At 40.6% G+C, this 14374-nt stretch overlaps 1 protein-coding gene across 1 annotated transcript; it reads right to left on the reverse strand.

The window, feature by feature from the left end:
* Positions 1-8920: 8920 nt before the first annotated feature.
* LOC108986506 (cation/H(+) antiporter 4-like) lies at positions 8921-11796 on the reverse strand. The gene is made up of 3 exons (XM_018959152.1): positions 11716-11796; positions 10127-11176; positions 8921-10042 (listed from the first exon to the last, which is right to left on the reverse strand). Exons 1-3 carry the CDS (start codon positions 11794-11796, stop codon positions 8921-8923), a joined length of 2253 nt encoding a protein of 750 aa, XP_018814697.1.
* Between the last annotated feature and the right edge of the window lie 2578 nt (positions 11797-14374).

The following is a 14374-nucleotide window of genomic DNA, read 5'->3' on the forward strand; positions in this document are numbered from 1 at the left end:
CTAACAATTCACCCATCATAAGCATGACTGCCAATAACCACGTCACTTCGTGACGTTGCCCAGTCATGCTTCCGCTACGTACTCTTACACTTGTTCCGCTACTTTGCCCATCACAAGCACGACTGCCAATAGTCAAGTCACTTCGTGACATTCCTCAGTCATGCTTCCGCTACGCACTCTTATACTTGTATTGCTACTTCACGCATACTCCTAGCCATAAGTCCATCATGATGACACTTGTCACCTGAAACTACAGGCTATGCCATAACTACTACGGGACACTATTCCACAGTTCCTGACACTACCCATCATGTTCCACGCCCATCAATCACATAACCATCCTTATCTTTACGACACGCCACACGGAGTGTCGATGCCACGTGGAGTACACTCCACGTATACTCCCTTCACACATACTACACCACATCACCACTATGGCATGCCCGCCATATGGTACATCACTCTATCACATGGAGTATACTCCACGTGTACTCCCTTTACATAAGCTACATCACCATTATGGCATATTCGCCACAGGATGTATCACTCCGCCATACGGAGTACATTCCACATGTACTCCATTCATACACATCACGCCACATCACCATTATGGCGAACCCACCACATGGTGCATCACTATACCACATGGAGTACACTCATCATGTACTCCCTTCATACACACTACGCCACATTACCACTATGGCATACTCGCCATATGGTACATCACTCTACTACATGGAATACACTACACGTGTACTCCATTCACATACACCACGCTATATCACCATCATGGCATACCCGCCATATGGTGCATCACTCCACCACATGGAGTACACTCCACATGTACTCCATTTACATGCATTACGCCACATCACCATTATGGCATATCCGCCACAAGGTGTATCACCCTGTCATACGAAGTACATTCCACATGTACTCCCTTCAAATACCATACCCCACACAGAGTAAACTCAGCGTGTACTCCTCCCGTTCCACACTACGCCAGGAGGGTATATTTTACATACATTCTCCTTGTCTCACATTACGCCACACACAAAGTACACCCAACGTGTACTATTCCCATTTCATCTACCACGTCACCAATACAACACATACTCCACAACCACACTACACGGCACAGCCCACAACACTTCACAACACACTTCCCAATTACTTCACAACACACTTCCTAATTACGCCCAACACTTCACAATACACTCCCCGACACAACACATCTCCACCCAACACATATATGCCCAACACTTCACTACACAGAATGCCCAACACTTCATCACACAGCACCACATCACAATACCACAACTCCACAAATACCAATAGCACAGTCCACAACCTAGTCAACTAATCAATATCTAGCATAAATAACGAGGGATAGAGGGTTTTACCATCGACAGGATAACCCGTGCGTTGCTCATTGATCATCACAACCAATGATGTCGGAAGAGTCATACGTGGTGGCTAACCCACGTACGTTAACTGTTTAGGCATTTGGATAGCTAGGTGTGGTCTTAGAAGGGCTCGTGATGGCCTTGTGATGATGGCAAGAAGCGTAACACGGCGGATCTAGCCGTGTACAGTGGCGGTCAACCACACGCAGTGGCTGTCCATCACGTGCAGTGACTACCCACCACTCAAAGTGGTGGTTTGGACCTAGGGTTGGGCTGAGGGGTTGCTGGAGGAACTTGTGGTGGCACTGGGGTGGCGCCACAGTGGCTCACAGCGGAGGAAGGGGGAATGGTCGTGTAAAAGGGAGAGTGTGCTTGCATGGGTGGCAGATCATGGTCGGGATGGCTTGCTGGTGGCTTGAGGCTAAAGGTGGCGGTCATCTACCGTGGGTGGCGGTGCACGGCGGTGGAGGGTGTAAAACCCTTGCGTGAGAGGAGCCTCATGCGGTGGATCAAGGCATGGCTGTGGACCTCGGGTCATGTGGAGGAGGAAGCGGGAGACCAGGAGTAGCTCATAGTGGTGTCCAATGGCCAAGGTGGTCGCGCACGACAGCGCTAGGAGCATCGGTGGCCTTGAAGTCGTGTGAACCCATTTTCAAGGGTATGGTGCTTGTGAGCGACGGAGGGGGAGAGGGAGGCTGAGCTTGCTAGAGGATGATGGTCGGCGGAAGGGGAAGCTGCTGTGGAGGTGGTGGCGCCGGAGGACGGTGCACGGCGGCGTAGTAAGCACTAAGCCCATTCGGGCTGTGTACGGCCAGCGTAGAGAGAGAGGGGATGGGCTAGGCAGCTTGTGGTGCCGGCAGTGAGGGCTATCGACGCACGGCGGCGCCGGGCTGAGGTGTGGAGGAAATGGCGTGGGGGATGGGTTGCGTACAACATACGCTGGGGAGAGGGAGGAGAGAGAGAGAGAGCTACGGGAAATGAGGGAGAAAGAGAGGGGTTCTGGGTATTTAACCCAATCCCTTCGTCTGAGAATCCACGTAACGATCTAACAGTAGATCTCAAACACTGATTTAAAATGCGTAAATATTAACTTAATTAAAAACGCTTAGAAGAATTAAGGTAGAATATTATTTTAAACTAACTTTAGTTTATAAAATGATATTCCTTCATCATTATAAAATGATGAAGTCTCACTTAACATATTAAAGAGAATAAAACCATTTAATTAATAAAAGCTTTCAACATAAATTTAAATTTCATAATATCTTAAATAATTGAAATCATTTTAATAATGATATTAAAATGATTTCTGATAATTATAATATTTTTGGAGATCTTCAAAAGTATTATGATTGTCGTATTTAAGATCAAATCTTAATTCAATAACACTGAAAATACTCCTTATAAATATTTCCAGCATATTTAAACCTTGGGCGTGCCCTAGAAGTCACACGATATCTTTCGAAATACGCCATCATGGTTTGGCACGCATGACGAGTCTCGCAGTCGCTAGATAGAAGAGGTAGACAAATCACAAAATATCTACCTTCAGGATTTGCTTACGTCATAAAGAAGGAACGTACATCAGAAAGAATAAGCGTACGTAAGAAGGAAGGAGCAGGGTATCACAGTTATTAACAACTCAATAAGTAGATAACATATACTAGTATGTAAATATGAGCATTTACATCATTCGGAATGTAGAACAAAACATTTTTTTTCAAAATGCAGAATTAAAATATTTGCTTTCAGAATGCGTATTTAGAATATGTTATCAAAAATATCAGAGCGAAACTTTCATATTCTAAAATCTTTTGGCATATCAAAATATGAAATATCGTCTTCATATCATATTAGAGCATCACATCGGGCCGTATACCATATTTAACCCTCGTGGTAGAGTTATAAACCACCATTATATTCGTGGCAGGGCCATATACCATGTTTAATCCTCGTGGTAGGGTTATAAATCACATTATACCTATGGCTGGGTCGTATACCATGTTTAACCCCCGTTATAGGGTTATAAATCACCATTACACCTGTAGCTGGGCTGTATACCATATTTAACCCCCATAATAGGGTTATAAACTACCATTATATCCATGACAGGGCCTTAACAGAAACATAATAAAACATCATTAGAACCAAATCATATTCAGATACAGAATCAAAAATCCATGCCAAAATTTTTAGATGTGACAACATATCCAAATATAGTACCGAACAAATTCAAATCTTTTCACATATTCAAAAACAATTTCAAAACATTTTCGCATAACATGCACAAATTTTCATAAATTTCATATTCGATCTTTTTGCATAGTTCAAAAACAGAATGCACAAAATTAGCCTATGTCTACACCAGTCATGACATAAAATACTTTCTCTTATACAAATTTCATGCATATGCAGAACACATATATGAGGTTGTTTTCAGTTTTCCTTTCAAAACAAACATGCATATTTTTAAAATCAAACTCATTTAATTTTTTTTATGCAAAGTAGAAACCTTGTTTACCTGGACTTTTAGCTTTTCAAACATTTTCCACAATAGTGCCAAGCAAATATGAATCGTCACCTATAAAAATAGTCACGTAAATCTTTGTAAATTTTTCATTGAGCACGTATTTCAATACTTAACCTAAAATGATAAAATTAATCTACTTTAATTCCTCAAAACCTAAAATTCTCATAACCCTAAAATATCATCACTTCCCAAATTCCTCAGTATCCAATTGATTTATCTGACTAAAACATTAAATTCTAACTTATTTACTATTGAGGTCCAACTATATAGTATAAAACTGGATAATATAATTATATCAAAATCTATTAAAGTAGATAAAGCAAAAAATATCATTTAATTATAAATAGACTTAATTAGTTTTAAAGTATTTAAAATAGAATTAAAATCTTATTATTCTCTATGAAATTGGTTGTAAAATACTTACACAAGTTGCTTGAAAAATATAAATATTTTCTATATATATTCTTATACCTCAAATAAAACTATGCGAAGCGAGTTTAAAAAAGAACTCACGCCCATTGAACTATCCTGATAAGAGAGAATTTTGGAAAAATAAAGTTATAATTATGGGTTGTTTAGGAAAACATACACAAAAGGAAGGAAAACTGAGAACAACCATGCAACAGAGACGTCAATACTCATCGAGAGTGGAGGAGCGGCACAAAGAACAGGGAGGTGGCGGTGCTTACGTCGGCAAGATGGCGAATGAATACTAAGAGAGAGACAAAGTGATGAGAAAGTGAGGTCACAGAAAGAGAGAGCAAAGTGTGAGGTAGAGAGATGAAGCTCACCATGAGACTGAGGACGTGCGACGGAATGGGGTGCTGAAAAACGGACTGGGGGTGCCGGAAAGTTTGTGGTGGTGGATTTTGTGGGGTCTCGACGTGCTGGGGCTCTCGATGTGGTGGTTGTAGTGGTTGGTTAGGTAAAGATGCTCTGTTTTCCAAGAGCAAAAGCAGGGGTGTTTCTGCTACGGCTTTTCGATGATAGGGGTAGGGGTGCATGGTAAAAATGGATTTTACTACGGAGGAGGAAGTGCTCCATTTGCTTGCTGGACGGCTGAGGGTTGTTGTTGCTGGCTGAGGAAGAGCAAGCAGGATGGCTAGTGTGGGGGAGTTTTGTAGTGGGCTATCTTTCGGTGGTGGAGGTTTACGGTGGAGGGAGTCTAGGTTTCTGGTTCTCGTGGGGCTGGGCAACGTTTGTAGCTTCGGGTGGCTTGACCGCACGGAGTTGGATTTCTGTCACAACAACACCACAGATCACGTGTTGAAGATGGTTGTTGCTTGAATGTGGGGCCTAGGGTTTTGAAATGCTCAGAACGCAGAGGGAGGTTGTAACGCCCCGGTCCAGCACGGGTCGGAGAGTTATTTTCTAGTACTTAAACTCACATTCCAATAATATAAAAATAGACTCCAAATTCCCAATATCATTTAGAAAATTTGATTCAATCTAATTTGCTCAATATAACCAATTTTCTAAAATGTCAAGTCATCACAACACAATAAAATTTCTTAATAAAATTCGACAATACTCATAAAAAAAACTTCCTATGCTTGAACCACTACACTTAAATCATCTCACCCAATGCCTCATAATCTTGATCCTCAGCTGAACTATCATAATATATGAAAAAAATATTGTAAAGATAAGGGGGTGAGTTATCAACAACTCAGTAAGCAGAGACCATATACTAGCATGTAAACATGAGCATTTATAAAGTTTGGTATGCAGAACAAGACATTTACTTTCAGAATGCAGAAACAACAAATTTGTTACAAAACATCGGAGCGAAATTTTCAGAAAAACAAACTTGTTCCTAAAAAGAAAATCCATTAACATTTCCAAACTGAAACATTATAATCATATCATCTCTTAGCATCACATCGGGACAAATACCATGTTTAACCCCCGTGGTAGTGTTATAAACTACCATTATACCCGTGACTGGGCCATATTCCATGTTTCACCCCCGTGGTAGGGTTATAAACCACCATTATAACCGTGGCTGGGTCATATTCCATGTTTCACCCCCGTGATAAGGTTATAAACCACCATTATACCCGTGGCTGGGCCTTAACAGAAACAGAACAGAACATCATCGGAACCAAATCACATCCAAATACAGAATCAGAACTTCATGCCAAGATTTTCAAATGATACATCATATCAAAACAAAATACTGAATAGCTTCAGATCATTTCACATGTTCGAAATAAACAGAGTCCGAAACATCTTCATTTATTCATAACAAAAACTTTAGATTTTCATATTCGCTCCTTTTGCATATTTCAGAAGCAGAATGCGCAAAATTAGCTCATGTCTACGCCAGTCATGACAGAAAATAATTTCTCTTATATAGAATTTATGCATATGCAGAATAAACATTTGAGGTCGTTTCATATTTCTTTTCAAACAAACATGCATATTTTCAAAGTCGACCTCATTTCATTTCTTTTATGCAAAAGTAGTATATGAACCCCGCTTACCTGAACTTCTTAGCTTTTTCGAAATTCCTCAAAAACGTCGAACAATAATTAATCATCACCTATAAAATAATAATGTAATTCTCATAAATTTCTAATTAATCACGTATTTCGATATTTAATTCTAAACTTATAAAATAACCTATTTAATTCCTCAAAACCTAAAATTACAAATCATTACTTTCTAAAATCGTCAATGCTAACTTAATAATATGACTAAAACATTTAAAAGTCAAACCTATTATTGAAAACTAACTATAAAGTTTAATACTGGATAATATAATTATTCCAAAATATTTTAAAAAATAACCCATAACAATTTTAAATAGACTAAAACATATCTAAAATGTAAAAAATAACATTACACCAATATTGTTTACTATTAAAATAAATCTTTACTTAAAAAAAACATATTAAAATACTTAAATGATTTTTTTGTAATCATAATTATATAAGAGTGTACCAATACATAATAAGAATTTTAAAGCACATTAATATAACACTTAGTAAAAGGGCACTAATGTAATTTCCTTCATTTCTTTGAAAACCAAGAAAACCTACGGAAAACAAAATAATGTGCAAAGTAGGGGCTTACTCACGGAGGGAAAACAAGCGGCATCGTGCGATGGCTAGACTAGGTAGGCAGTGGCGATGCGGCTGGAGAGTAGGCGTGCGGCGGACATGCTGTCAAGCTGGGTTAAGCACGGAAGAGGGAGAAAATGGAGAGTGAGAGACAGAGAGACCGAGAGGGAGATTATGCACCATGTGGCGTGCATGGAGGCTTCGGACGGTGGTGCTGGACATCACTGGGCGGTGGAGGATTGATTTCCAGCGGGTGATAGCGGCCCGGGGCAAAGGTGGCGACGGCTGCACGCAGCAACTCTCCTAGTGGTTGGGCAGCCCGTAGAAGAGCCTTACGTAGTGGAGAAAAAAAGCTCTGTTTTGATGATCAAAAACAGGGGATGACTTGGATGACTTCTCGTGGCTGCCAGTGGTTGGCATCGTGTGCATGGTACAGATACGGTGGCTTACGGTTGCACGAGGGGCTGGGCATTGACTGGTGGCTTCCGCCGTGCAGGGGAAAGACTCGCACTGGGTGGTTTTCGTTCGGCTGAGTGCACACGGCGTTGGTTTTTTTCTGATGCAGTATTGCCAAGCTGCGTCTCGGGCTGGCTCGTTTGCAACAGTGGAGCGGTGGTTGAAGACGGTAGCAGTGGCTGGAACTCAATGGAGGGTTTGATGGAGGTTGAGACGCAGTGCAGGCCTGCTGCGAACGTACCTGCTTGGTGGAGGCGTTGGGCTGGTTTTCGATCGGTGGGAAGAAACTGAGGATGTTGCGGCTTTGTGTTTTGCAGAAAGTATAACTATATATAGATAAAGGTGGTTGAACATAGATAGAAACCTTGCAGCCTTAGGAGACATGTGTGCGGACGAGAAAGAAAAAAAAATCGTGCGTGTGCATGGAGTGGATAAAGAAAACGTTAGAGACGTGTGTGATCATGCATGCCGTGGGCGAAAGGGAAACTTAAGTGGAAAATAAAAAAAAAATTATAGACGGAAAGAAATGAAACGTGTAGCAGTTAACGTAGTTAACGTGTGAAAAAAAAATAAAAGGAATAAACTAAAACAAAATAAATAAAAGAAACAAATTGAACTTCATTGGGTCCGGATGTTACAGAGGTTGCGGCTTGAGGTTTCTTCATGCAAAAAGCATGTATATATAAGTGTTTAAAAACAAAGAAGAAAAACCCTAGAGACGAGTGAAAGAGAGACGTGCATGCATGGGACTATGGGAGTGGAGTCGTGGGGGTCAAAAAAATAACTGACGTTGGTTCTCACGGGTTGGGTTTTGGGTGATTGGGTAGGGCACATTTTAGATATTTGGGCCCATATCTTGGGTGACGTAAGAAATTAATAAATGGGTTTCTTTCTACGTTTTGGGCCTCAAGTCAACCTAAAAAAAATAATCCAACTTAACCAAAAAATTTCTCGGCCCATAAAAAGCCTTTTAACCTAATTATCAAATTCAATGAAATAAAATCATATTCTGCCAAAATAAAAAAAATATTAGTCCCGTAGTTTATTCCAAAACATTTACTCACAAATCTCAAATGGGCTTAGTGCTGGCCCGGGTGTTACAGTATGTCTGTAGATGAGATCGATAATTAGAGAAGAGAAGTTAGCTTTTGGACAACAAAGATGGTGCTTGCGAAGTGGTCTAATACAGTACTTACATTTCTTAATTTAAAATGAAATTTATTTTGAATCAAAGAACTAGAATATAAATTCACAAAATATAATGTTTGATGCCTCGAAATATATTTGGAATTGATAATAATAGATCACTACACAATCCCGTGTGGCTTCTTTCATTTTCAACCAAAATGAGTAATGCTAATTGTAAGCTTAAGAACTATGTGCAGAGTTTTTGAAAACCAGAAATGAATCTATTAAAAAAGAGATCTTCTTTTTTAAAATGGATCTCACTTTTCTAACCATGACTAGGATATTGCCCGTCGTCGTTGTTGCTGCTGCTGCAACACCAAAACGGATGTCCTGGTGTTGTTATTTGAGGAGGCAAGAAGATCTCCGATGATACCCAGCTCTGGGAATTCAATCCATTCTGCAAGCCCTGATGTTTGAGGGGACACTACATTTTGCCGCCTCCCAACTATAATAAGTTCGTACTCGTCTATCATAGAATTAATTATCAATGCCGTCTGAGGTCCATCTTCCACCATCTCCTCCATATACGTCACATATCCACCACTCACTTTGTTAAGTTTAACATCCTTGAGCACCTCATGGTCCAGCAAATCGCCCAAATCTCTAATCTTTTCACTCCCAGATGCAACAAAGTGAACCACAGTCAATTTGATGTTCATCATATCATTGGCCATGCGTTTCGCCAATGTTAATGCCTCTTGATCGTCTCTACCTCCTAAGAATATCATTGCAACAGAATAAGATGAATCTGCTGGAATAGTTGAACGGCCACGATCAACAAGGATCCCCACGGAGCAAGGAGCTAGTTCAAGGACACCGCAGTTCAGAGTCCTTATAGCACAGTCCTCCGATTCAACAAACCCATCAAGGGACCATTTCCGGTGGAATGGGAGTACTATGAGAGACGCGAGCTTGTCCAGTGCAAGCGTGCATACGTCTTCGCGCATGTACTTTGGTGGAGAGATGGCAGTGAAAACATGCAACAGTGATATGCCATCCAGATTTTCTTCTTTGAAGCGATTAAATGCGGTAATCACATTCTCCGAATAGGAAGTTTTGGGGAGAGTCTTTTTCTGCGTTTGGTGGGAGATAAAAACGGGGGAGGCTCGGCCAATCAGTTTGATAAGGTGAAGAACATAAACAGTGAAAGGTCTTTGTCTTGTCGGGCCTGAAGCTTCCAGAAGTTTGATAACCGTAGGAATGTTGTCGGGTTTGTGAATGCACACCAAGATGCGAAGCTCTGCATTGCGTCTGTTATGCATGATATCCCTTTCCTTGTAACCTGCATATTTCCTTGAAGGATCGTACAGGTACTTCACCAAGATTGGTGCAATAGTTGCATTAATTAGGATCGCAACTATCGTTACTGAAAGCACCTTGTCTAGTATAACTTGGACCTAGTTTTGGTTATTGTCGTTTGGTTAGAAAAAGAATCCATTTTTCTAGTTTAAAAGCAGAGGAGAAAATAAAGATATAATCACCTGGTCATCTCCGTAGTATGAATATATGCTGAGCTGAACTTCACCTTTGAAACTCAAAATGAGAGCAAGTGCTAGAGCATCATTTATGGGCATTTTGGAGTACAAGAGAGGAATCAAACAGGCCACCATTTTAGCAGCAAAAGTCGCGATAAGGAGGATTATATAGATGTTCAGCAAGTTGCAACTGAGGCTGATTAAACCTAGATCTGCCTTCATAGCACATATAGTTACAAAGAGTGGAAGAAGCACATGTTGAGTGAAGCAGTTGAACTTGTTGACAATGGCAGATCCTAAAGGCGGTCCATCTGGTACCGCCAAACCGAGAAGAAAAGGTCCAGTGACGAAAGTAAAATTAACCGAATAAGTAAGCAAGCCACACACAAGCATCAGCAGCATGATCATGTGAATGTATACGGTTTTGACAGGCCTTCCTTCGGGTGTTTGCTTGACTATCCAAACCATTGCGGGTCGAAAAACAAATACATGTATTAAGAGATAGATAATGCTTGAAGCTCCAACAAAAATAGCGTGAAAATTACCATTCTCCATGGCATCCCTACTCCATTTGGCAAGAAGAAGAAGAATCAAGCCAATCGCGTCGGAAACGAATGCTGCAGATAGGCCAAATTGGCCAAGTTCAGAGTTCAAGATCTTGAGGTTCTCAAGAAGGTAAACGACCACCGGAAATGGAGTTAAACTATGAAGTACTGTCAGAAATGGAAGAATACGTGCTTCTTCTTTGGTGAGCCAAGATCTTTTAAGGGACAGTCCAAGTGAGAAGCCAATTATCAAAGGGAACAACATGCAGGCAATACCAGTATATAAGGCTTTTCTTCCCCTCCTGTTTAACACTGTCATATCCATCTTCACTCCGCTCAAAAACAAATACAGTGAGTGACCAAAGGCAGCCAGTATACCAATTATTTCTTGACTTCTAACGTCAAACAAGATCTTGAATGGTTCAAAACGCCCAAGTAGTGATGGACCGAGGATTATGCCCGCCTGATTCACACGAAGAATATTCAATTCATTAGTCTCGTACGTATTAACCTAAATCAAAATTATGCTTACTCAAAGAATAAGGACCTGCAATAAATCCACCTCAGCAGCTCTAAAAGTTTCAAGATCCTGCCGTACCGTATGCCTATATAAGATCTCTAAGGCATTATATAATGGTTGCATTCAATGAAAGGAATATTTGGAAAACATTGTTTCCCTTTCTATTATGGTATGCTGCTGGATTAGCAGTCTCTCTGATCCTCTTTTTTTCTCTCTCTTCACTATGGCAGAAGACCCCAACCCAGCAACCTCCCCATGGTCACCTCCTACCTCTATTCCTTCTTCCTTCTCACATTTAGTAACCCATAAAACTTAACTCTGAAAATTACTTATTACGGAAAGTTCAGCTTACAACCTATTTACGAGGACGAGAGATGCTAGGGATGGACACCGTTAATTGGTCCCGTTTTGGTTTCCCGCTTGACATGGAGCGGCTACTGTGGCATTCTTTAATTTTTTTAATTCACAGCCTTGCCCCTGAGTGACTACCCATCCCCTCCCTTCCATCTCCCCTACCCCGTAATGACTACCCTCCCCTCCATCTTCGACCCATTTCCGGCACCGTCGTCATTCTCAGCCCCGCAGCTCGTCTCCCCATCGAGTTCCTTCATCTTGTCTCCCCTCCCCTCCGCTCCATCTCCGACCCCATCGAGATGAGTAATTACAAGTTTGTACACAAAGTTTGATTTAATAGCATTTTGGCAGCAGTCTCAAGTGAAATTTTAGGAGATAGATGGGTACGTAATTACCAGGGTCTCATTACAAGTTTATGTGGACCTGAAACTGAAAGCAAAAATCTAAAAGCGATAATTCCACAAATAACAGAACATTGATTGCATAGATTAGAAAGCTTGTGCATTTGGTTCATATCATCAACTACTTCGTTTCATATAGACAATGAAACAACGATTATAAACACTAACAAAAATAAATAAATAAAAAACTTGCAATTTTCTCTATTTCCTGCTAAACAAACTCTTTAGTTTTCCTCTTTCCAGTTCCTCCATATGAGATCATCAGTTTCTCACATTTCTTACTGGAAGATAGAGATGCAATGCAGGAAACTGCATACTTTTTTGCAATGTTCTGTGGACTTGGGTCGAGCGCGCAGTTGCACCAGATTCGTCACACTCTTATCATCCCTCTTAACTTCTCTACAATTCTAGGAAAGGATCATCAAGCTTGAAATTGCTTGCGCAACAACCTCGCTAACACTATTTGATTTAGCCTCAAGCATCTTGACAAGCAGAGGAATGCACCCGGCTTCACCTACCAATCTCTTCATCCACGTTTAAGCCCATGAACTAATCGGGGAAGCAACCCAAGAGAAATCAAAATCTCCACAGAAACCGAGCCAACCAAATTCCTTAATGCCCCAATTGCAGACTCTTGTGGGAGTGGACCATCAAGATAAACCAACAGGCTCCGAACACCACCTTCTGAAACAACAGACCATCGAGGGAGGAGAGGGGAGACGAACTCGACAGGGAGACGAACTGCGGGGCTTGGAATGATGACGATGCCGAAAATCGGTCGGAGAAGAGGTCGGAGATGGAGGCGAGGCGAGGGGAGATGGAGGGGAGGGGATGGGTAGTCACTGCAGGGCAGGGGAGATGAAGGTAGGGTATGGGTAGTCACTGCGGGGCAGGGGCTGTGAATTAAAAAAATTAAAGAATGCCACAATGGCCGCTCCACGTCAAGCAGGAAATCGAAACGGGACCAATTAACGATGTACCTAGCATTTTCCTTACAAGGACAAGATCTTTTTTTGTATGTTGATGGAACACAAATACCTCCACCAAAAATGCTCACTACTGAAACCAATACCATTCCCAAAATAAACCTATCTTACCTCTCTTGGCAACGTACATATCAACTCCTTATGAGTAGTGTCAATTCATGCATGAACCCAAACTTTCCCACGGGACAGCAGTGAAAATAATTCTTTGTTACCTAAAATCCACCATTAATTATGGACTCTTTCTTTCAAAAAAATCAGCCTTAATATTGCATGCATACTCTGATGCCAATTGGACAGGATGCCCAGATGATAGGCGATCCACATGAGGTTTTTGTATTTTTCTGGGAAACCATCTTATTTCATGGAGTCCATGAGAGCAACATACTGTTGCATGTTCCAGCACTGAGGTCGAATATAAGTCTCTGGCCAATACAACTGCAAAACTCATATGGCTGCAAACCTTGATCAAGGAGCTTGGTTTCTCACTTTCACAGCCACCTGTTTTATGGTGTGATAATTTGTGGACAACATACTTGACTTCAAATCTTGTGTATCACTCTCACACAAGCATATCGATATAAATTTTCATTTCGTGCCAGACAGATCAGTTGCTACCAAGACGCTACAAGTTCAATTCTGCAGCAGCAAAGACCAAATAGCTGACTTTTTACTAAACCACTAGTGGCTGATCCTTTTTTCATTCTCAGATCAAGTCTTACTAAGCTTGACACCCCATTAGAGTCAAGGGGGTATATTAACCTAAATCAAAATGATGCACACTCAAAAAATAAGGAGCTGCAATAAATCCACCTCAGCAGCTCTAGAAGTTTCAAGATCTCCACTCTTTTGTTTCTGTTATAACAAACTTTTATTCTTTTTTACTCATTACCTATTGTATCATATGCCTATATAAGATTTCTAAGGCATTATGTAATCGTTGCATTCAATGGAATAAATATTTGGAAAACATTGTATACATTTCTATTAGTATGTACGTAGCCTCAAACACACACACACACACTTATATATATATATATATATATATATATATATATATATATATATATATATATATTAAGTATCATGTAAGGGTATATGGATATCAAAAAGACCATATTATAAACATGTTCAAGTAAGATAAATATTGAAGTGGATCAAGAGATCAACAGTACTACATACAATAATTTGGGAGGTGAATTGAGGGACTCCATATGGCTTAAGAATGTAATGGGAGGCATGCGTGATTGCAAAAATAATCATCATCTGCAGCTCAAGCTGTGGCAATGAAAACATATTCCCAGAATGAAGGTAGTTCCATAGGCCTGGCGAATCGACCCTACAGGGAAGATCAACACATTCGATTATGGTGATGATGCTTGAATTATGAAATGAAGTTGCAAGATCTAGCATGCTGGTGTCTTAGTCTTTTTCTTCCCAGAACGTCTGTG

The sequence above is a fragment of the Juglans regia genome, chromosome 8 (assembly GCF_001411555.2).
Source record: "Juglans regia cultivar Chandler chromosome 8, Walnut 2.0, whole genome shotgun sequence".
NCBI classification, from domain to species: domain Eukaryota; kingdom Viridiplantae; phylum Streptophyta; class Magnoliopsida; order Fagales; family Juglandaceae; genus Juglans; species Juglans regia.

Bases quoted from the DNA above. Each gene is read 5' to 3' on its own strand.
- LOC108986506 (XM_018959152.1), bottom strand. From the start codon at position 11,796: ATGAAGGAACTCGATGGGGAGACGAGCTGCGGGGCTGAGAATGACGAC. The intron at 11,177-11,715 runs GTAGTCATTACG...ATTTTGATTTAG, and splicing joins GGTCGAAGATGGAGGGGAGG to GTTAATACGTACGAGACTAA. The intron at 10,043-10,126 runs GTGATTATATCT...AACCAAAACTAG, and splicing joins CATACTACGGAGATGACCAG to GTCCAAGTTATACTAGACAA.